The following is a 23,993-nucleotide window of genomic DNA, read 5'->3' as shown; positions in this document are numbered from 1 at the left end:
TCCAGCGTACAAAAACATTATGATGGACTTATTGGTGGGAATGACTGGTAAGGTAACGGATGAGGTGGTGGATGCTACTAGACAACTGGCAGATCTGGATGAAAGGGAAAACCAGAGGAAGGACCAAGAGAGGGAGGGGCGAAGTGAACGATGCACTCCAGGGAAGAGGTTTGATAGCCGAGACACTTGTGTATCCAGAAAGGATATCTTTCTGGCTTTATTGAAAGATGGAGTACCGCGGAAAGATATTGATGGAATTGAAATGCGGGAAATGTATCAGCTATATAAAAAACAGGGACTAGATGGGAAAGAACGTTACAAGTGAAATGACAGGAAGTACCTAAACCAGAGAAGGAGGAGGACTCTTTAGGACCACCTCCAGTGGGGGGAGACAATGGGCCTCATTCCGAGTATGGCGGTAGGGGCTTAACGGCACCGTTAAGGATGGCGGTGCCTTTAAGCCCCTACCGCCATATTCCGAGGTCCCTTAGCGGGTCCCAGCAGGAACGGCTGGTCTGACCAGCTGTTCTTTGCAGGACCCGTTAAGGGACCTTGGAGCTAATAACGGGCCCGCAATTTGCGGGCCCATTATTAGCGCCTTCCCCATTCCCATTGAGCCCCTATTGGGGCTCAATGGGAATGGGGAATGGTTTACTGAATGGGGACTTACCGGGTCCGCATAGGTCGGAATGTCCCGGTAAGTCTCCATTCAGTGACACCGGACACGGGTTTGGAGGCAGCCATGGCGCTAATAGCGCCATGGCTGCCTCCAAACTCGTAATGACCCCCAATGAGTCTCCCAATAGGTCTCACCTGCCCAGCCAACTTATGCTGACTTAAGAAAGATGGTGAGGGCAATAGTAGAAAGGGAATCCAAAATACATGCACTCCAAGTACGAATTGGATGAGGGTCAAACTCCAGTAACAACAGCCAACATTAAAGTGGACAGACGGCCTCATATAAAAGTGAAATTATTTTGGCAATCGGGAAACACACAAGAGGTTCAAGCTTTAATCTATACCGTGGCAGGGAATCCTTCAAAGTTTAAGAGAAGACATTTTACGATTACGGGATTGGGGAAAAGGAGACCCATGCAGTACAAACAAAAATTGATAGGAAAATTGGCAATTTAAAAAAAGAGACACGTACCAACCGTTAATTGTTCCCCTTCCTGAATATATTATTGGATTTGATATTTTAGAAGGGTTAATCCTCGGATTGGGAGGTAAGCTTTATCTGTTTGGAGTGAGCACTTTCACTTGCACACGCCTTACTGTTGGTCAATTGAAAATGCCCCGGTGCAGGTTTCAATAGCAATGAAGACAGTGGGGGGATTTCCGAGTACGGCTGTATGGGGTTAACGGCACCGGTAAGGATGCCGGTGCCGTTAACCCACTACCGTTGCATTCCGAGGTCCCTTAGCGGGTCCCACTAGGGCCGGCTGGTTTTACCAGCTGCCCTTAGCGGGACCCGCTAAGGGACCAGGGAGCTAATAACGGGCCCGCTATGTGCGGGCCCGTTATTAGCTCCTTCCCCATTTCCATTGAGCCCTATGGGGGCTTGAATGGGAATGGGGAATGGCATTCAGAATGGGGACTTACCGGGTCCGCCTAGGTTGGGATGTCCCGGTAAGTCCCCATTCTGACACCACGGATCCGGACACGGGTTTGGAGGTGCTAATAGCACCATGGCCACCTCAAAACTTGTAATGACCTCCCGTGTCTATTAAACAATATCGAATTCCCGGGGGTCAGAAGGAAATTTCAGAAACTATCAAAGAACGTGTGGAAGGTGGTGTGTTACGTCCAATTACCACGGCTTGGAACAATCCAATTTGGCCTGTCAAGAAATCGGATGGTAGTTACAGAATGACAGTTGATTTTCACAAATTGAATAAACACACTCCTCCACTAGTACCGGCGGTACCGGACGCAGTAACCTTGATGGAAAATGTGCAAAAATTTGAGGGCACTTTGTATGCAGTGTTGGATTTAGCTAATGCCTTCTTCATCATACCGATTGCTGACGAATGTCGGGAACAATTTGCATTTTCTTGGATTGGGAGGCAGTATACGTTCAAACACCTACCAATGGGTTATATGCACAGTCCAACAATCTGTGACTGGCTGTTGGCAGAACACCTGGACAAAATTCCACACAAACTGGATGCACAAATTGTGCATTACATTGATGACATTTTGATTCAAGGTAAGGATGAAAATACTGTGCGAGTACACCTAGACCTTACTATAGAGGGTTTGAGGAAAGAAGGATGGGACAACGCAAGGTCCAGCAGAGACAGTGATTTTCTTGGGAATACAGTGGCATAATGGACATTGTGAAATGATACCAAAAGCCAAGCAAAAGATTCTCAAGTTTTTTACTCCGAGAACTAAAAAACATGCTCAACAATTTATTGGACTGTTTGGATTCTGGAGACAACATATCCCACATTTGGGACAGATTCTGGCGTCCCTTTAGTAACATGTAAAAAATTCACTTTTGAATGGGGTGAAGAGCGCATTAACTGGCCTAATACACTATTCAAAAAGTACTTGATTTATGGCCTTTGAGGGATGGAGCAGTGGAGTTAAATGACCAGTACAAGACGTTTATGCTAATTGGAGTTTATGGCAAAAGCAAGATAGAAAACGGATGCCCCTAGGATTTTGGAGTAGGAAGTTACCTGGTGACAGGTATACTCCCTTTGAGAAACAACTGCTAGCATGCTACTGGGCACTCAGATACAGAACAGATCATGATGTATTGATCCGACCTGAGATACCAATCATGCAATGGTTACTGGGCTCCACAAAAAGACATCGAATTCGTCATGCTCAAGAGGCTAGTATCACCAAATCGAAATGGTACATTCAAAATCGTGCCAACACTGGGAAGGGTGGCGTGTCAAAATTACATGAGCAAGTTGGGGGAGTCCCGCTAGTAGACCTTGAGCTAGAGGGAGAGTTGGCTACTGACGAGTCTCCAGTTCAATGGGGGTTCCCATACGGAGAATTGACAAATGATCAAGTCGAACATGCATGGTTTACTGATGGTTCGGCTAAATATGTAGGAGTTGAACGATATTGGAAAGCAGTAGTGTACAATCCCAAATTGAGAAAAGTACTAACCACTTCCGGTAAAGGGAAGAGTAGTCAATTCGCTGAGCTATATGCCGTGTATCAGGCGCTAAAGCAAGAGATGCCTGGGAGTTGCCATATTTGCATGGATTAATGGTCCATCGCGAATGGGCTTGTGGTATGGCTGCCAACTTGGCAGAAAAATGGTTGGAGAATTCATGCTAAGGAGGTATGGGGAAAATAATTGTAGCAAGATATTGCTGAGATGCTAATGCATACTACAATAACTGTATATCATGTAGATGCACATGGTGCAACAGACTCATTAGAACAGTGGTTCAATTCTGTTGCAGACGAACATGCAAAAATTACAATCATGGATGCAAGGGCTGAGGAGGATGATATGGAAGGAATTTCGAAATGGGCCAACCAAAAAAGTGGACATCTCAGAGAGAAGGCTACTATCAGGTGGGCACAAGACAGAGGTATCAACATTCCGTTGGAAATTGTGAAAACCATTATCTTACAATGTCCCATGTGCCAACATCAAAAGCAAAGAGCTATTCCACACATAATTCACAGCACATTGAAGAGAGGTAAATTGCCTGGACAAATTTGGCAGTTTGATTATATTGGTCCGATGCCAGTTAGCAGAGGATGTCAATATGCATGCATTATTTTAGACACCTATTCGGGTTACTTAATGGTTTTGCCATGTAAGAGAGCTACCCAATTGACCATGATTAAATTATTGGACCAAGTGGCGGTACATTATGGTATCCCCCTACAAATCCAAAGCGACAATGGGTCCCACTTTAAGGGGAAAGTGGTACTGGATTATTGTCAGGAAAAAGGAATCAAATGGATTTTTTATGTCCCTCATCACCCTGAGGCTTCGGGGTTAATTGAGAGAATGAATAGATTGTTGAAAGCAGTTACGTAAAACAGGTGATGGTACTTTGAAGGGATGGAGCGAACGTGTGCTAGAAGCCGTACAGCTCCTGAATAACAGTCCCAGTGTGAATGGTGAAACTGTGCATGTTGACTCCAACCTTACAAATCAAACCAAATAAGGCAACAGAAACTCTATTTTACTGGGAAAGATCTCCTGGTGTGTTAGCCCCTTAGCGTGCCACTCCTGAATCTGCTGGGGTGGATATGCATGCAAGGGAAGAAATTGGTCTTGAACCAAGAGGTATTGCTGTGATTGACACTGGAATTGGGGTACAGATTCTGTCTGAACATATGGGATTAATTGCCCCCAGATCTGGACTGGCCTTAAAAGGCGTTCAATTATCAGGAGGGATTGTGGATGCAGATTATAAGGGCGTGATCAAGGTTATTCTCACCAACACTGAGGAGAATATGTTGCCTATCCACAAGGGAGATCGAGTAGCCGAGTTGATATTAGTACCTGTAAAGTTATCTATGGTTAAATGTACACAGATTAATGGTCCCTTGCAAATGGGCTGGTGGTTTGGCTGCCAACTTGGCAGAAAAATGGTTGGAGAATTCATGCTAAGGAGGTATGGGAAAAGAATTGTGGCAAGATATTGCCCAGATGCAAATGCATACTATAATAACTGTATATCGTGTAGATGCACATTGTGCAAAAGACTCATTAGAACGGTGGTTCAATTCTGTTGCAGACGAACATGTAAAAATTGCAATCATGGATGCAAGGGCTGAGGAGGATGATGTGGAAGGAATTGCAAAATGGGCCCACCCAAAAAGTGGACATCTCAGAGAGAAGGCTACTATAAGTTGGGCACGAGACAGAGGTATCAGCATTCCGTTGGAAATTGTGAAAACGATTATCCTACACTGTCCCATGTGCCAACATCAAAGGCAAAAGGCTATTCCACACATAATTCATGGCACATTGAAGAGAGGTAAATTGAATGGACAAATTTGGTAGATTGATTATATTGGTCCGATGCCGATTAGCAGAGAATGTCACTGTGGGTACCGCAGTATTAACCATTCGTGCGGACAAAGGTTTTGGCTCGTCAGATGTAATGGTTCCAGGTGCCAAGGTATGGCTTGAAAAACCTAATGGGCCGTCTGTTACAGCGGATGTGATCGCAGCCGGGGAGGATCAAGTGGTTCTCGTTATGGAACCGGGGAAGAGAAAATTGACTCATATCCCTGCTGATAAATGTTATTTGCACGAGTGATGTACTTCACCGATATATTGTTTCTGAATTTTGATGTTCTAGATCCTGAGTATGCTGAGTGCCTGTGTGAGACACGGTGGAGTGTATTCGGGAGGGTCCGGTGACATGTCGGAGGAGGTGGCAGATTTCTCTATTCTCCAGCTGGATTCAGGGATTTGGATGAAGACCAATGTACCTGCTACTAATTTTGCGTCTGATGATGCATCTGTTGCAGCTTATCGCGGCCCATTGAGAAGGCAGCAAGGACGGCGACGCAGTGCCTTGCTTTCGATCACTTCTGGGATTTCTACATCCTTTTCACATCATGGCTATTCAGCCCTTGCCAGGCAACCGGAAAACATATGGGTCTATCTGTCCAAACAGGTCTTGAATCTGTCACATTTCTGTTTGGTGGACGTGCACAGTTCCGCAGATTTGATTTCGACATGCCTTTTGGCCATTCCAACGACGGCCCCGATTTTGAAAAACGTATTCGGGGTCCTCCATAACGACTCCTTGGTTGAAACCTAAGATGTTAGAAGTTCTTTTTCTGTTTATGAATATTGCAAATTTTGTGCGGACAGCACCCACAAATGGAGAAACATGACCCGCATCATGACTCATGACATTGCCCCCGCGGATGTTTGTTATCAAATGATTTGCGATTCCTCCCATATTGGAAAATGCCAACAGTTAAGTTTAAGCAGGGAGGGAAAGGGAACTGATTTTGAGCAGCGCTTATGCAAAAGATCCATAAGTGGTTGTGTTGATGAATCTATGTTATGTAATTTTACTGTTTCGACTGCTAGTCACCTGAACCATGTCAAACTACCCCCAGGTTGGTTATTCCCCTGTGGGAATTTCACTTATTCATATATCTCTGCTAATATTTCGTGGGGCCCCTGTGCTTTAATACAACTTGGTTTAATGATGTTCCCTTTACAACCTGCAATTGGGCGATCTACGCGTGCTACTTCCTATAATGCATTGTCCCCAGATTGCAATTCTGAGGTCCACTTGCTTTCTGAGGCTGAAGTGTTAGCGTTAGCCATTTCCATTATTGGGATTTGGGGCCTAGCAGCCAAAGGATATAAAACCATGATTAAATTAGCTTGTTTCGTGGTTAAAGGGCTAAATGAAACTTCGCAAGCGTTGACTCAGCTGTTGCTAGATAATAGAAATTTTAGGAAAGCTATTTTACAAATAGGGCAGCTATAGATTGTTTTTAAAACATAATTTAGGGTGTGAAACAGTAGAAGGAATGTGTTTTGATTTGGGAGACCATTCCCGGTCCATTGAAAAACATATCATGGGGTTGAAAGATCTAGTTGCCCGAGTTCCACAGGATCAAAGCGGAAATTGGTGGGCTTCCTTCCGCCACCTCTTCTCCTTCTCTCATCTCTGACTGTCTTTCTGCTACCCAAGAGTGGTGTGCCGCCAATTATTTCTGCCTTAATGCCAGTAAGACTGAGATTCTCCTTTCCTGTCACTCTCTGGCCGGCCTCTTTTGGCCCTCCTCCTGCTCCCATCTGTGAGGCTAAAAACCTTGGGGTCATCTTCGACTACGCACTTTCCTTCTCTCACATCTCTGATGTCTCTAAGAAGTCACACTACCAGCTGCACCTCCTCAGAGGTATTCTTCCTTTCCTCTCCTTCCCCCAGAGGCTCACTGTCTCCAGAGCTCTGGTGCTCTCTAGGCTGGACTTTTCCAACAGCCTCTTTCTATATCTGCCTGCCTCTACTCTCCACCCTCTGCAATTCATCCAAAACAGGACTGTGAGACTTGGCCCTGGCCTCAAGCACAGGGTTCGTATCTCTCCAGGACTGAAATCTCTGCATTGGCTCCCAGTGGTGGCGAAGATTAAGTTCAAAACCCTATGCATTGTCCACAAGGCCTTCTGGGGCCTCGGGCCTCAATACCTTCCAACTCTCTCTTCCTAAATATCTTCCTTCTTGAGCTCTTCGCTCATTCGCCTCCAACTCCCTCGGGGTCAATCACTTCTCCAAGCAACGAGTTGGTGGTGGATCTCTTTCTACTGCTGGGGCCTCCATTCGGAAAAGCCTCCCTGCCTCTCTGAAGCATGAGGAGAACCATCTCCAGAAGTACCTCAAGACCTTCCGCTTTGCTTCTGCTTTCTCTCCTCCTCTCCCCTGCTGATCTCCCGGCTGAAACTGAAACTGCACTGGTTACCTGGCTATCCTCTGATCTCGGGGCCAGGTCCCCTCCCAGCCAGTTGTGCACCTGCTCTACCCCCCTGGAAACCCTTGCACTGTTGGACTGTTTCTGTATTCCTACAGCCCCCTACCAGCACTTGACACCTGATGTCTGCTTTATTTATTGGCTTTATTTTATTTATTGGTTTTATTTATTTTACTGTTATCCTATGTACTGCGCTGTCCCCTTCCACTTCCCCCCTGCCCTTTTCCCCTTCTTCCCCCTTCCCCTGCACTTGCACAATCTCAATGTCACCTGGCCTAGTAGGATCGTTGTCCCCGTCTTCCCTTCCCCATGTTCCCTCTCCCTTGCCTCGTCACGCCTTGAACACTTGTGTATAGGCGCATTATTAATGCCATATCACATCATATCAAATATCAAAACGACTGGCTTTACAAATGCTTGTTTATCTCTGGGGCTTTCATTTGGAGTACTGCTTCTGAAACAGAAAGTGACATCAGAAGATGAAAGAAGGCACAGTCTGCGGAGTATTACAGCAAGCTAGCTGTAATGTTATGGGTAGATTTTGTTCCACTTGCCATCAACAATTTTGCATAACTGCCAATCAGCTTTCAAACTGAACACGTTAAAGGACTCTAATGTTATGGTAGCAATTCATGACAATTCAGCAATTCTTCAGGGTGGCGTGTCACTTTGTCTGTAGCTTAGCTAAGTGCACAACTCGCTCGGGTCAATCACGCCCACAAAATGCACTAAATATGTAATTCACATAGTACACATCACGAATTCAAGGAAGACCTTTGCTATAATGGGCGAGTTATATGCAAGTTAGATTATAGACATGATGCAAGTAAATGCAAGTAAACTAAAACATTTCATTAAAAATAGCCAAGTTAACAAACAAAAAAATCTCACCTCTCAGTTAATTTTCCAGACAAGGTCTCAAGGAATGTCATTACATTTTCTAGAAAGAATAAGAGGACAACAAATCAACACATATATGCGACAAAGAGGCAAGTCTACTCGCTCATTGGATATCTGGATTACAATGTCTGTATGCATTACATTTAAAAGGAGTTTGATTAATATACACGTTGAAATAAAGACACCATAACATTCATCACGTACGCAGTGCTGGTCTGACAGATGAGCCCTGACAATGTACAGAACTTAACAATACGTAAATTATATTGTCCCCATAACCCACCCCAAAAAACAAAAGATTTGCACCCGATAACAGTGGGCGAGAGGGGGTGGTAGAGGCAGATGCATGTTTTCCATGTTTGCTATCTAAGGTGAGACCCTATCTGACCCTTCCTCCCTTCAGAATGGTTATAAAGTCAGAGGAAATTGAATATTAGGAATATATCAGGTCAGAGCCAGCTTGAGGAAGGGGATGTGATAATGCAATACTCCTATGTTTACATGCACTCTCAAAGCAGGCTCTTTATGTAAAACGAATATCACCCCACTCCCTCCAACACCTGCAAAGGATCCCCAGCAGAGATGCATGCTAAACGAGGAATGGGCACGACAAGAGGTTGATCTCATGACACACCAAGGTTCTAGTAGGTCAGATGTTAGGACTCTGTAAACAATGGACCAGGAATGCATATGATACAGCCACATCCAAAACACCCAATTGGCTGATCTGATCCTTAGTGCAGTTCAGATGAAAACAAAGGGTCTATAAAAACACTATGATGTATAACATCTTCTAAAGTCACCCTATTCAGCTCTAGCTGCCACATCACTGGGACATGCTAGCGATATTACCAACTCAATGCGCGGGAAGGACTGTCCACTTTTGGTCTGGGGACAAGAGTCATATTGTGGACCATTGTGCAGTGGCCCTCGCACATGGTGCAGTCGTCTAAAACCACTGATCAAATTGTATCTGAGATTCAAAAATACTTGTAAAAAAAAAACCACACAGGAAAAAACATGTAATGTAGTTAAACATGGCAATTTATTTTTAAGGCAAAACCCACGATCAGACAACTCGCCGCATTCTGCAGGTATACAGGAGATTATTTCAATATCTCCACTAATCACTAATGACTGCACTAATGCACAAGGCCCATCCCCCCTTTTAACTAAAGCTCTGGCGGCCGTATGAGGCCCATGAAATGCCGGAAAAGGCTGCAGAGTGAGCACTAGCGTTGCCACTCAGGTAGCAATGTAATCCACTCCCTAACACGTGCATGTAAGAATGCCAAAGAAACATTTCTGTGAAATCACACATGCAAACTCGTTCTTGTGTGGAGAGTGCTGTGCAAATTAGGGATTACATTACAATCGCGCAAAATCGCTTAACGCCAATGAAGCTAAACCTGCGGTGCACACCGAGTATCCCACACCAGGTACAAACTTTGTTGCAGCTACGCGCAGTGTTTTATTTCTAAGCTCCTGTGGTTGTCTGAAAAATGTTTGCAACAGCTTCCTGTGTCTTCATGGTTCTTTTCATGTCAGCATCAGAGAGAGTGCCAGCCGATGGGTTGGGCAGTACTGAAGCCATAGGCAGAGTCCTCCTATGACGTGCCAAGCCTGCTACTTAATGCTGGCCTTTTCACACAGTTTCCTTGTTTTAAGCAAAGCCTTTGTAACAGAGGATGTGGCAGACACCTCAATCAAGACTAATGAAGGACGGGACATGCCCTATTATCTGATCCGTTGCAGCTTCTATTCTATTTTAATGATTGGTAATTAGTATTGTGATTCAGAAATGTTAATTTCAAAGACTTGAATCTGCTTCCTGACATACCAAGAACATTGAATCGCAAAGCATACCTCTTTTTTAAAGGTTGGAATGCCACCAGACCATATTTGCTTGTTAAACGCAACAATACATGATTGCCTATTATGTGGCACTGTAAAGTTCATCACATCCATGCCTAGCAACAGCTTGCAAGACTGTCCAGATGACTAAAAGCAGGTGTCTACGGCACAAGCTTTTCTGCGCTGTGTCTGTATAGCTTAATAGTAGAATAGCTTACAGTTTACAGAAATGTAACGTTGTCCCGTATCATACCGTAGTCCCTTCTGACCCTCTCCCCTCCGTTCTTATCCCCAAGATCTACCCTCTTCTTATCCCTTACCTTACCACTTTCTTCAACTCCTGCTTCTCCTCATCAACCTTTCCCTCTGCTTTCAAAAATGCAACGATTATTCCTTCTGCCGATCCACTTCTCACTGCTAACTACAGACCTATCTCTCTTCTACCTTTCCTTCCTAAGCTTCTTGAGCGCCTTGCATACTCTCAACTCTCATCCTTTGTCACTACTTCCTCTCTCCTTCCTCCCTTCCAATCTGGCTTCCGTCCCAAACATTCCACTGAAACTACTCTCACCTCTATCCTTAACTCCCTCCTCTCTGCTCAACATGCCAAGCAATCCTCTATCCTTATTCTACTTGATCTCTCCGCAACTTTTGACACTGTCGATCATCCACTCCTGCTCCACACTCGTTCCTCTTTCGGGTTTAAAGGCCCTGTTCTAAAATGGCTATCCTCTTACCTCTCCTCCCATTCCTTCGCTGTATCATGGGGAGGTCAGACCTCTCCTTCCTTCCCTTATTTACGGTGTTCCTCAAGTTTCTGTACTTGGTCCTTTCCACTTCTCTCTTTACACCTCCCGCATTTCCCCTGTTATCTCCTCGTTTGGCATCTCCGACCATTTCTATGCTGAAGATACTCAACTCTTTCTCTCTTTCTCCTCCTTCTCAACTGACCTTCACCTTAAGCTCTCCTCCTGCCTCACTGCTATCAAGAACTGGATGTCCTCCCACTTTCTCTCTCTTCAAACCGATAAAACCGAAGTCCTTTTCTTCCCCTCTAATTCTCTTCCACCTTCTTCTCCTCCCCCTTTCATTTACTTTCCTCCCTTCAATCTCCCCATCTCTCCCCAAGCTCGTAATTTAGGCGTTCTCTTTGACTCCTCTCTCACCTTCTCACAACACATTTCACTCACCTCTCGCACCTGCCGATACCACAGTTACAATATTCGCAAAATCCGTCCCTCCCTCACATTCCACGCCACCAAACTCCTAATTTCCTCGCTCATCTTTTCCCGCCTCTTTTAATGCTCTTCTCTACTCTTTGGACTTCCCGCATCTCACCCTGCCCCTCTTAAATCCATATACCACTCTGCTTTTCGTACCCTTTGTCTCCTTACCCCCCGTGACTCCATCTCTTCCTCGCTCTCTTACCTTGGCTGGCTACCTTTCCACTTACAGCTAAAATTACACTCTCTGCCTTGTCTTCAAATTCCTCTATGGTCTTGCTCCTCCTTATCTCTCCTCCCTTCTCTCCTTCTACTCCCCCTCCCGTTCCCTTCGTTCCGATGACCATTTCCTTCTTAGTGTACCTCCATCCCCCTGCGCTTCGTCCTGTTTCCACTCCTTCCAACTCCTTGCACCTCTGCACTGGAACTCGCTCCCTCTCACAATCCGCTCTTACCACAACCTTCACCTAATTTCACACGTCCCTTAAATCCCTCCTCCTCCATTCTTCTCCTTGAAAACTCCCACTCTCCCCTCTCTAATCCCACCCCCCTCCCTTCATCTGATTTCTCTCTTCCCTCTCCTGCTTCTCCTCTCTCTCCCTTCCATTTTCCCTCATCCAATCCATCTCCACCCCCCACACCTAGTCCCACTCCCCTTCCCCCCTTCAGTTAATTGCTCTTTGCACTGTTTTGTCGAATGATTCATGATGTAATTTTGCTCCCACTGTTATTTTTTGTTGTTATCTTGTATTATGTTGTTCCACTGTACAGCGCCTTGGTGTAAAGCGCTCTATAAATAAATAAATAAATAAATATCAGGTGTGAAATAAACAGCCATTCCTGGCGTTTAGGATCAATTTATGTTGCAGTCCAGTCCTGCACTTAAAATGTGAATTATAAGCACTGCACAATAATGGAAAATGACACAGTAAAATAAGCCAGGAGTGCAGAACATGACTTGCAGGCTTTCCTACAAGCTGCTTCATCATCATCTGCTGCTCTCTAGTGACGTGGGTGTGAATAACAATGAGCAGCTGTGTGCCCGCATTGCTAGCTTTTGTAGGCTTTTGCATTGTTATACTCCACTTATGTAATACTACTTCACATACAGATTACTGAAGTGAGGCAATGCGTGGGCATATGAAGGTGTCAACTACATATATGATGGTATTTGAGAATGAGAGTCAATAGTAAATGAGTATTTAAAATAATGAAAAGATTTAAAGCTGATGTTTGTGAACGCACATAAGGTCCCCTTTGAAGGTGTCATTGAGTGCCCCCTCCAATAAGGAACAAGTTACTTACCTGTAACTGTTGTTCTCCAGCATGGGTCTGGCATGGATTCACATGCTCATGAATAAAAGAATACATAGCAGTATACACATGCACAACCACGGGAGGTGGCAAAGGCTCAACATTAAGCATTACATCCAAAACTCAACATTAAGCAACTCTTACCTCCTCACCAGGCTCACCTTAGGCGAACAGGTTGCGCAGCACTGCTTGGCCGACCCTGGACTCCTCCCTGGTGTCCCAATCGACGCAGTAGAATCTTCTGAAGGTGCGCGTCGACCTCCACGTAGCAGCCCTGCAGATGTCCAGCAGGGGCACACCAGACAGGAACGCTGTGGTAGCAGCGATCGCTCTGGTCGAATGGGCTCTCGGACGGCCGGGCAGCGGTCGGTTTGCCAACCGTTGACAGTGCATGATGCAGCCGGAGAGCCATCTGGAAATGGAAGTCTTCGAGAGAGCCTTCCCTTGATTCACAGACCCAAAGTTCACAAACAGTTGGGACGTCTTCCGAAAACTCTTCGTGCGGTCCACGTAGAACTTCAGCGCTCTAGCTACATCCAGCGAGGGCAAAGTCCTCTCGGCCGGCATCCAAGGCGACGGGAAGAAAACTGGTAACACCAAGGGCTCGTTGAGGTGGAAGTCCGACAGCACCTTAGGCATGAAGGAGGGATGCGTCCTCAGCACCACCCTCGTGTCATGAAAAGTGAAGTATGGAGGCTTGCAAGATAGGGCCTGGATCTCTCCCACTCGTCCTGCAGAGGTGATGGCCACGAGGAACGCTGTTTTCCATGATAGGAACTTCAAAGGCGCCGAATGCATAGGCTTGAATGGGGCCCCCATGAGCCTGGTCAGCACCACATTAAGCTCCCACGCAGGGGCAGGAGCCTTCACCGGCGGGAACGATCGGAATAGTCCCTTCATAAATTCCTTGACCAGGCGATGAAACCACAAGGACGCCCGTCCCGTAGTCCTGGTATATCGGGAGATGGCAGCCAGATGTATTTTGATGGAGGCGTGAGCTAGTCCAGCTTTGGCCAGCGACAGTAGGTACGGTAGTACTTGAGGGGCCGTAATCCGCAGAGGGTTAATCTTCTGTGCACGGCACCAGACAGAGAACCTCTTCCACTTATGACCGTAACACTTGCGAGTTGAGGACGCCCTGGCTTTTGCAAGAACCTCTCTGCAGTCAGCCGGGATATCGTACCCTCCAAACTCTAGTGCTGCAGGAGCCAGGCCTGCAAGTTCAGCGACTGTGGGTCATGATGGAGAATGGCGCCTCCTTCTCTGGAGAGAAGATCCACGGCCGCCGGCAGCTTGACTGGTGGGGACGTTGACAAGTCCAGAAAGTACGGGAACCAGATCTGCCTCAGCCACGCCGGAACAACGTGGATCACCCTGCACCTGGACTTCTTGAGCTGGTTGATGAGGCGGAGCAGCAACGGCAACGGAGGGAACGCGTATAGAAACAGGCCGTCCCAGGGGAACGAGAAAGCATCGCCCATGCTCCTCGGCTGCGGGAACCTGCTGGCGAACCTCTGGCACTTGGTGTTCCTCGCCGTCGCGAAAAGGTCGATCCGGGGTTTGCCCCATCGTCGGAAGAGCCGATCCACCTGGTCCTGACGTAGTTCCCACTCGTGGCACGAGCGCAGCTCCCTGCTGAGTGAGTCGGCGATGGTGTTTTTTTATTCCTGCCAAGTGGAATGGAACCAGAAACATACCCTGGGCGTCGGCCCAGTGCCACAGATCCTGGGCCTCCTTGGATAGGGCTGGGGATAGGGTGCCCCCCTGCTTCCGTATGTAGAACATCGTGGTGGTGTTGTCGGTGAAGATCCTCACACTTTGTCCTAGAGGGACGGAAGAAACGACTTGAGCGCCCAGAACACTGCTTGGAGCTCCAGAATGTTGATGTGCAGAGACCTCTCCTCCGGGAGCCAAAGGCCTCTTGCGTGGAGAACTCCGGTGTGGGCCCCCCAACCCTCCAGAGAGGCGTCTGTCGTCACCGTCTCCTGAAACGCCAGGGTTTGAAAGTCTGTGCCTGTAGTGAGGTGAGCACGGGTACCCACCATAGGATCGCTAAACGGAACTCCTCGTCGAGAGAGATCCTGTCTTTGAAACAGCCCGTCGCCTGAAACCAAGGGCGTCTAGGAACTCCTGTAGCGGACGCATCCGAAGTCTGCAAAGGGGTACAAGGTAGATGCATGAGGACATCATCCCGAGGAGGATCTTGATGGACCTCACCCTAGCCACGTCCGCGGCTAGCAGGCGCCGCACCTTGCCCAGAATGGTCTTCGTCCTCTCCTCTGACGGGGAGGCCAATTGCCCCACTGTATCGAGCTTCGCTCCCAGAATCAGTGCTACTTGCGACGGAACCAGGTGGGATTTGGGGTAGTTGATGGCGAACCCCAGTTCCGCGAGCAGCCGGACAGTCCTCGCTGTGTGTTCGACAGCGAGTTCTCTTGTCCTTGCCCGGATTAGCCAGTCGTCCAGGTAGGGGTAGACGTGGATCTGGCACTTGGTGAATACCCTGGGTGCCGACTTTAATCCGAACGGTAGGGCTTTGAATTGGTAGTGGCGTCCCTGAACCACAAACCTGAGAAACTGTGTCCTTTTAGAATGGGGATGTGGAAGTAAGCATCCTCCAGGTCCAACGACGATAGGAAGCCGCCCTCCTCCAGCTGTCCCAGCACGTGCTGGAGGGTGACCATCCTGAATTTTTGCGCCTTGATGTATTTGTTTAACTGATGCAGGTCCAGAATGGGGTGCCAACTGCCTGTCTTCTTTCTGGCGAGGAAGTACCTTGAGTACACTCCGGAGCCCCGGAGCCTCCTGGGGACGAGCTCGATGCCCTCTTTCTTGAGCATCGCCCTTACCTCCAACAGCAGTTGAGGGACGTGATTCTCCTTCCTGGCCACGGGAGGAATGCGAGGGCACTTCTTTTGGAATTCCAGCGAGTGCCCGTTGGCCATGGTGTCCAGCACCCAACGGTAGGTGGAGATGGACTCCCACACGCTGACGAACTTCGTCAGCCGGCCTCCCACCGGGGTGCTTCGGTGGGGGCCCGACGACACGGCCGGGTCAGTCTTGCTTGGAGGAGGCCTTGCCGCTTTGGCCTCCTTGGTGACAATGGCGGGATTCCCCTTGCTTGCCGCGACCTCTGTAGGCCTCCTGGGCCGCCTGGCGGTATGTGGATGAGCCACCGCTGGATCCCTTGGAGGCACCCTGTCTGCCTCCGGAGCTCCGAAAGGGCCGTCGTTGTTGAAGTACCCCTATGGCCTGGGCCGTCTCCGAGTCGGTCTTGATGGCCTGGAGTGACTCGTCCACGGCCGTACCAAAAAGGTTGTTGCCATCGAACAGCATATCCAATACTCTGGTCTGGACGTCCTGGCGAAAGTCCGTCGCCTTGAGCCATCCTCGCCGTCGGAGGCAAACTCTGTTGCCCAGCTGGCGAAATCCGGTATCGGCAATGTCCGTTGCCACCGTTATGGCGTGATGCGACGCCACCTCGCCTTCCTGCAGAATTTGTAGGGCCTCTGCCCTCTTGTCGTCAGGTAGGAAGTCTAGCAGGGGAGCTATCTTGAACCAGAGCTCCCTGTCGTAGCGGGCCACGATCGCTAAGGCTTTGGCCGCCTTAATCATCGTCGCCACCGACGAGATGACTCATCGTCCCATGGAGTCCAACTTCTTGCCCTCGCTGTCCGGCGGGGAAGTGGAAGTTGAAGCTGCCGCACCCGCTGCTTTCTTCTTGGCCGCTGCTGAGACGACAGAGTCCGGCATGGGCTGGGCCCTGAGGCACAAAAGGGGTGGCATTGGGGACTCAGTACTTCTTCTCGTACCTGTCCCTCTTGGCGGGTGTCGTGGAGGGGTTCTTGAGGATAACAAGCCCCTCGTCCCAGATGTCGTCGAGCAAAGGCACCGCGAGGACCGTCTTCCTCTTGGCCTCTCGTCGTTGGTAAAGAAACCCTTCCTTTTTTTTGTTCTTCAGGGCAGAGCTGGAAGAGCTCAGATGCCCTGGTTAACATGGCGCGAAAGGAGCCAATTTCATCAGCTGGAGAAGCCCGAGGGGGGGATGATGACGGGATGTCCGTTGTGTCATCGCCGCCGCCGTCGCCGTCCGTCCCTGTATCCGTCGCCGTATCCTCTCTAGGGTCCGGCGATGGGAATGATGGGTCCACCAGCCTCGCAGGCACCAAGGGCGGAGAGGGGTGGACTATCCTCTGCTTGCTTGTAGGGTTTCCCGACAGGCCTAGTTCTGGATCCTCCGTTGGGGTCTGTGGTAATCTCGTCCTTATCTTGGTACATAAGGATTGGATCGCCAACAAAATGGCCCCTGAGCTATCCTGGGGCTCGGGTAATGGCTGCGACGGACGGGATGGCCGCTCCACTGGGCCCTCTTTGTCGCCATCGTCGCTATCTTCGATCACATCAGCCGGGACCGTCCCCTGGGATCGAACCTTCTCCAACCTCTCGTTGAGACCCTTCTCGGTTTCCACCAGATCCTCCTCAGAGGCTGATTCCGAGTCTGTAATGGCCACCGCCCCCCCTCTTTTTCTGCCGGGGACTTCACGGGGGTCTTAACGATGGGCTGGAAAGAGGATTCCCTCCGCGGTGGCAGGGATACTCTGGGCCCAGAGGCCGTTTCCACTGGCGTAGTCTCAGCCGGCTTCGCCAGGGTCGCAGCGACCACTTCGATGGCCTTTGCCGGCTGGATCAAAGCCCTCACCACCTTAGGTGCACCTGGGCCTTCGCCTTGGGGGGAGGGTCAGCGCCTCGCTCCCCCTTCGAGATCGACCGGGGCCGCTCCAGCAGCTTACCCGGGTTCTCCGACTTCCTCTTCCCCGAACCAGAGCGCTGGCTCATGGTTGAACGTGCCGGGGAAGTCACGCCCTGCCTGGCAGCCAAAGAGCCCGACCTTTCGGCACTCCCGGTGCCCGCGGACTTGCGGTGCTTGGCCTTCTGTTGGGCCCCCATCGCTGTGGCGCCCTCACAGGACTTAGAAGTCCGCTCAGACTTTTTCTTCGCCTTCTCACCTGCTGTGCCCTTCTCCAGCCAGGCGGCGAGGTGGGAACGACGATCTTGTTTGGTCCGTTCCGAAAGGTTCTTGCAGAACGCACAGTCCTTCTCCACGTGCGTCTTGTCCTCATGAAGGCAGTAGAGACATTGCGAATGCTCGTCCCCCTTGAAAACATTTTGTAATCCGCATCCAGGACAGAACCTGAACAGCTTGGATCCGAGCGTCAAGCTTCCCTTGCCCTGGGCCATGTCCGTTGAGGTAGGCCGCAGATCTTCCGGAATCCTCCAAGAAGCGTAAACTCGACGAAAACTTCACCCTTGAGGGGCGTAGAAGAATTCCGAAATGGATCCCCGTTATCGGAAGTAGAAACGGTGGAGCTTGAGGCTTGATTAAACTGAAAAAATGAGAAAATCTCCTGAAAAAGCACGAAAACGCAGCAAAACTCGAGAGCTAAAGCACGAGGACTCCCAACACTTGAGCGTGCGGTAAAAATCTGAGGATGGCTGCCAGAGGCGGGGCTTAGTGAGAGGGCAGTCATTGGCTGGGGGCAGTATGACCCAGAGATCAGTGATTGGTTACTACTAAGAAAGACAGATCAGAAACGAAACCGATACTGATTTTTTTCTTTACCGAGGATTCCCAGCCTGACGACGGGGAATATTCATGAGCATGTGAATCCATGCCAGACCCCATGCTGGAGAAATTGCATCTATAGCCACACATTTCATCAATTTTTATTTATTGTACACTTCTATAAAGGAGCACAGAACAGTCAAGATATAGATAGGTTGCATTTCTTTACAGGCATATTTAAAACATTATTTATGTGTAGCTAAACTATAATAGATATGAAAATGATATAAAAACAGATGACAGAGAAGATCTGTGTGTTGCTGCCGCCCTGCAACATGGGGTAGGCACCATGTATTTTGCCCTTTTCTGGACTTTCGCATCTATATGAAATGTATCTATTATGTCTCTCATACGTACTCCTGATGTAGGTCCCCGCAACAAGAGGCGAGCTTTCCCAAGTATGTATTAATGTACCTATTATGTCCCCCTTATAGTGCCCACCGGCCATCATCCAAGAGTGCTCTGACGCATTGGCCACTATCATCACTGCATTCATCAATGCTTCTTTCTCCTCAGGAATAGTACCACAAAGCTTAAAAGAAGCATGGGTCCGACCACTCATAAAAAAAAACCTCCCTAGATCCCATGTGCTCTAACAACTACCGAACCATCACCACCGTCCCCTTCCTCCTCAAAATCTTAGTCAAAGCAGCCCACAACCAAATCCAACACTACCTTGAATCAAACCCCATCGTAGCCAAGAGACAATCGGGCTCCCGCAAAGGCCACAGCACAGAAACCGCCCTCTTAGATTTAAAAAACCAAATCACCAAAATAATGGACAATAACAAACCTGCCCTCTTGCTTCTCCTAGATCTCTTCGCTGCGTTTGATCTGCTTGATCACGACAGCCTGACCTTCCATCTCTCGATTGCAGCCCACTTTTCAAATAAAGCCATGTCATGGATAACCTCTTTCCTAGAAGGAAGGGCCATGAAGGTCTACTCGGATCAGGCCAATGCAGCTCCCACCACCATCCACTCTGGAGTGCACCAGGGATCGTGTACTGCACCTACCCGTTACAACTTATTTACAAAGCCACTTTTTGACATGCTGGATTTGCTCGGCATAGCCTACACGAACTATGCCGACGATACCCAAGTCCTCCTCCCTCTCTCTGGTTAATACGACCAAGACGCAGCAGCACTCCTTCAAATCTACACTACCATCCAAACTTGGATGGCGGTCAATGGTCTCTGATTAAACGGGGACAAAACCGAGATCATCCTCTTAGGTCCAAAGGAAATACTGCCCAAACTTAACCAAAAATATAACCACTTTACCATCGACAACACTAACATACCTGTCTCCACATCAGTAAAGACACTTGGAGTCTACATTGACTCGACCCTCTCAATGTCGCGACAGGTTAGCACCATTGCCTCTGCCCACACTAGCAAACTTATAAATGCCATAAAACCCTTTCTTACCACCCAAAACGCCTCTCTATTGCCCGTGCCACAATAGGAGCAATACTTTATTACTGCAATGCTCTCCTTGCAGGCATCTCAGCAAAAAACCTCAACAGGCTCCAAACAGTACAAAACAACGCACTCTGTGCAGCCCTATGCATCCGCAAAAGAGACCACATCTCCCAGGCCAGGGGAGCCGCCCACTGGCTCCCAGTAAAGGAAAGGGTCAACTTTAAGATCCTCACCCTAACACACAAATGCATCAATCTCACTGCCCCATCCTACCTATCAGAAACCATTTCCAGAGACACCTCGACTCGCCCAAAAAGAAGTCACCACGCCAACCAACTCCACGTTCCCGCTATCAAAAGAGCAAACGCCGGAGACATTGGCTTTCCTCACATAGCACCCAAACTCTGGAATGCCCTACCAAACGCACTCAGAGCTGAACCCTCCTTATCCACCTTTCACAAATCCCTCAAAACCACTGAGTTCAACTAGATCCTCTGCTCCCCCAGACAGCATAACTGGAAACGCTAAGCTGTAATGTAACCTCGGATTGTTATGTAACCACCAAGCTTTCTTTATCCTCTGTAACCAGCAAGACTCTATGTAACAGCGCCATGATGCCAAAGGGCGGCTGCACACTTTAAAAATGCTAATAAGTAAATAAATAATGTACTCCTGATGTAGTTCCCCGCAACAAGAGGAAGCTTTTCAAGTATGTATTTGTGCACCATCCAGGTCCAATGCATGCCTGGTCCGTAACTATTGTAACCTGTTTTCGTCAGGCACTTACTGTAACATATTCTTAAGGTAAAGAACCTAGATGTCTCTGAGCTTTGTGCGCTATATAAATATAAAATAAATAAATACATTTAATAAAATAAAATCTAATGAAGCACAAGCAGTACCAGAAAGAGGTAAAGGCCCACATTTCCTAAATACTGTTTAAGTGGCAATGTTTTCAACTCTTTCCTAAAATCAAGCAAAGAAGTGGGCAAATGCAAGATGTTTGGAAACTGGTTCCAGAGTCAATGTGCGTAATGACGACTCCCACATTTCTATCTTTTTTTGCTTGAGAAATTACTAATCTTAAAACCTCATTACTCAGAGCAATCAAGACTACACAAGACCATGGAACCTTGCAAGGAATTATTAAGAAATAAATGTCTACCATACCACAAGTTCTGTTGCTTCAATCCTCAAAATGTGTTTTGCTAGTGAGAAGACAAAAAAAAGAGATGTATTTTCCCCCCAAGTAAAATGTCAACAAATCTGGGATTATGCAATAAAGCCGTAAGGCAGAGAGAAAACTTCTCTACCCCCACCTTCAAATGATGAGCCCCTGTCCTATGTTCTCATGTCCATCTGTTCCACAGCCCAAGTCCATTCTGGGCTTGGCTTTCGCCCTTCCACCGCTATGGTATACCTCAATAGTGAAGCACTGGGACCAGAAGGAAGGATGAGGGGGTAATGCCTAGATAACCTTGGGTATCTCCATTACACCTGTTAGTGTTCGAGTGCCATTCCCTCCACTCAGCTATCTGAACGAACACTATGAAACAGGACAGAAAAGGTTCACTGTCCTTTCCTGTTTGAGGACAACAGTAGGGCACTCTGGGCAAGGCTAGTGATTAATGGCTTTAATCTAATTAGTTTAAATTACCATAGTGACATCTATACTTAATCTATATTCCCTTTTCCTCTATACCATAGGGATGGTATCCCTGCAGGAACGTGAACGGAGTACTCTGTGCAGCAGAACATTGAAAAATAAGCTGAGGGCACATGTGAGGGAACCCCCGTACACTGGGGGCCAGTTTGTTCTCCCAGCTGTCAATCGGCAGTCCCTTTTCCAGCAAGCATTAACAGCTAAGGGGAACATATTAGCTGGGATGACGACAGGGCCGGACTGGCCTATAGGGCAATAGGCCCATGGCCGAACCAAAAACACAAAATGCTGGTGTGGGTCAGTTTGTTTGGTCAAAGTGGACCACTTTTTTGGCCAATGTGAGCCAGTTTGGTGAGTTACTTCACTATGCGGCTAGTAGTTTTGACTAGTGTTGCTGAATAAATATTCTTAAAAAATTCACAATTTGCATCACATTTCATCAAAAAAACTCCCTCGTGGGTACTATTCAAACAGTGGCCCTCATTACGAGTATGGTGGTAGCCTCCATGGCTGCCTACCATACCGTGACCGTGTCCGGTTTGGTGCAATGGGGACTTTTACAAAAAGAATAAATAGCCATTTGCATCTGTGGGGCACTTTCATTGGTGCCCGAGACAATTGTATGGCCCAGTCCGACGCTTGATGACGGTATGGAGGAAAGGTGACTGATCTTTAAGTACAGTAGTCACTATTGTGAGTGACGTAAGCTTACTCCTATGTCCTGTCCCTTTCCTCCATACCTTTAGGAGACTACTAAAGCATTTTGACAAAGGGAGGCTGGCCAAGAAGGGACCCCAGAAAGGCGATCAAAGCTACTGCTGAGAGAGGACTCAAAGTTTGACCAGGTGTCAGCCTTGCAAATGTTCTTGAGAGGGAAAGGCCTCTGGAATGCCACCAACGGCGTCTTGGCTCTGACCAGGAGGGTGAGAAGAATTTTAGGAGGAGGTTTCCTTTGAGACTTACAGGCTCCAAGAATGTAATAAATCACACACTAGGCATTGGTGGTCTTTGCTTCCTGAAAACCCGAGACTTTTTTCCACTTAGGTGATAATCTGTCCGAATTTTAGTGTCTCACAGATCAAATTTAAGGGTCCTCATGTCGAAGTTATGCAATGTTCTTTCTGAGCTGTTAGCATAGTCTGGGAAAAACCAAATTAAATTGCCTGATTGAGATGGAACTCAGTAATGAACTTAGGGAGGGAAGGAAGGTTCTGTGTGCAGCACGACCTTCTGCCTGAAAAATCAAAGAAAGGGTTAATTAGACCTGAGAGCATGAGGCTCCCCAATGCATCTAACTGAAGTAAGTGCCACTAAAAATGTAGTCTTCCAAGGGATCATCCTTAAGTAAACTGAACCCAGGGGTCACTTTTACTCAAGGTAACATGTTGTATAATTGATGGGACAGAGGATAATTTCTCAGATTAAATAAGACCGACTCGGGAAGTTGGCAAATCACTCTGTTTTAACATCAATTGTCTAAAACAGGGGGTACAACGGACTTCACCAGACGTCGCACAGCACAATCTCAACAACTTGTAAAAATCACAATTTTATACTAAAAGTTTGTCATCTATGACGTCATACTGTGTGGCAACCTAAAAAACCTACATGGGACTTTGATTCGCTCAAGGGGAACATCTAAGTATACTTTCTATGTGGGATAGGATTGTGATTGAACCTCTATAGTCAGGTGGGCACTCATGTCCTCCCTTTGTGCTAGTCATAGTGCTAGTCATCTTCTACAATAATTAGGAACAAACCATTTCATTGGCTCACAAACTATAAGGCTCTTCATTATACAGCTTTCAATAATTAGTTGGCACGCGTGTAACCTTCTGGAATATTCAATGCTCTAGCAGCACGTAAGCTGGTACCCCAGGTGTTGGTGGGTGAGCCTGACTGTCTCGCTACCCAATTAGGCCCATATCTCTCATCACTCATGCCGTCTGCCAGTCATTTGCCCTCATTACAACACCGGCGGTAACCAATGGTGCTATTAGCACCATGGTTGCTGCCTTGTATTGTAACGAGTCCGCCATGGTGCAATGGGGAATTACCACCCCATTCCAAAGTTGCCGGGGTGGTAATTCCCCATGCACCATTGGCCCTTCCCCATTCCCATTTTTGCCCCATAGGGCTCAATGGGAATGGGGAAGGCGGTAATTACGGTACCGCAAATTGTGGTACCGTGATTACCTTCAAGGTCCCTTTGCGGATCCCTAATTTGACGGCTGGTCCAGACCAGCCGTTGAGGTCGGGAGCCGCAAAGGGACCTCGTAATTAGGCGTTAAGGGGTTAACGGCGACGCAGCCTTTTACATCTCTGTTAACCCCTTAGCGCCAGGGCCGTAATGAGGCCCATTGTCTTTGAACTCGGCCTTGTAGTATCTTCTCGCCACTGGGAATATTTGGGAGTACAGGCACTATCCATTATAAATCTGGCTCTTCGTCTATTTTCATCCTTGGCTCACGTGATCAGAGACTGTGAATTTGCTCATATTTAATAGTCTTAACTGAGAAACTTGGGCACTCATATTCTCTTTTCGCAACTTAACA

The 23,993-nt window shown here is 47.8% G+C and overlaps 1 protein-coding gene across 2 annotated transcripts in view; it reads right to left on the bottom strand.

Moving 5' to 3' along the window:
• MIPEP (mitochondrial intermediate peptidase) overlaps positions 1–23,993 on the bottom strand; it is a 1,848,751-nt gene that overhangs the window by 1,265,855 nt on the left and 558,903 nt on the right. For both annotated transcript variants that reach the window (XM_069639422.1, XM_069639423.1), the window contains exon 8: positions 8,329–8,377. In XM_069639422.1, the coding sequence (XP_069495523.1) occupies positions 8,329–8,377 (49 nt within the window). The remainder of the gene's footprint in view (positions 1–8,328; positions 8,378–23,993) is intronic.

Source organism: Ambystoma mexicanum, chromosome 7q (genome assembly GCF_040938575.1).
Source record: "Ambystoma mexicanum isolate Mex_15411 chromosome 7q, UKY_AmexF1_1, whole genome shotgun sequence".
NCBI classification, from domain to species: Eukaryota; Metazoa; Chordata; class Amphibia; order Caudata; family Ambystomatidae; genus Ambystoma; species Ambystoma mexicanum.
The sequence above is the reverse complement of the archived record's forward strand: the minus strand, read 5'-3'. Positions and strand labels throughout refer to the sequence as shown.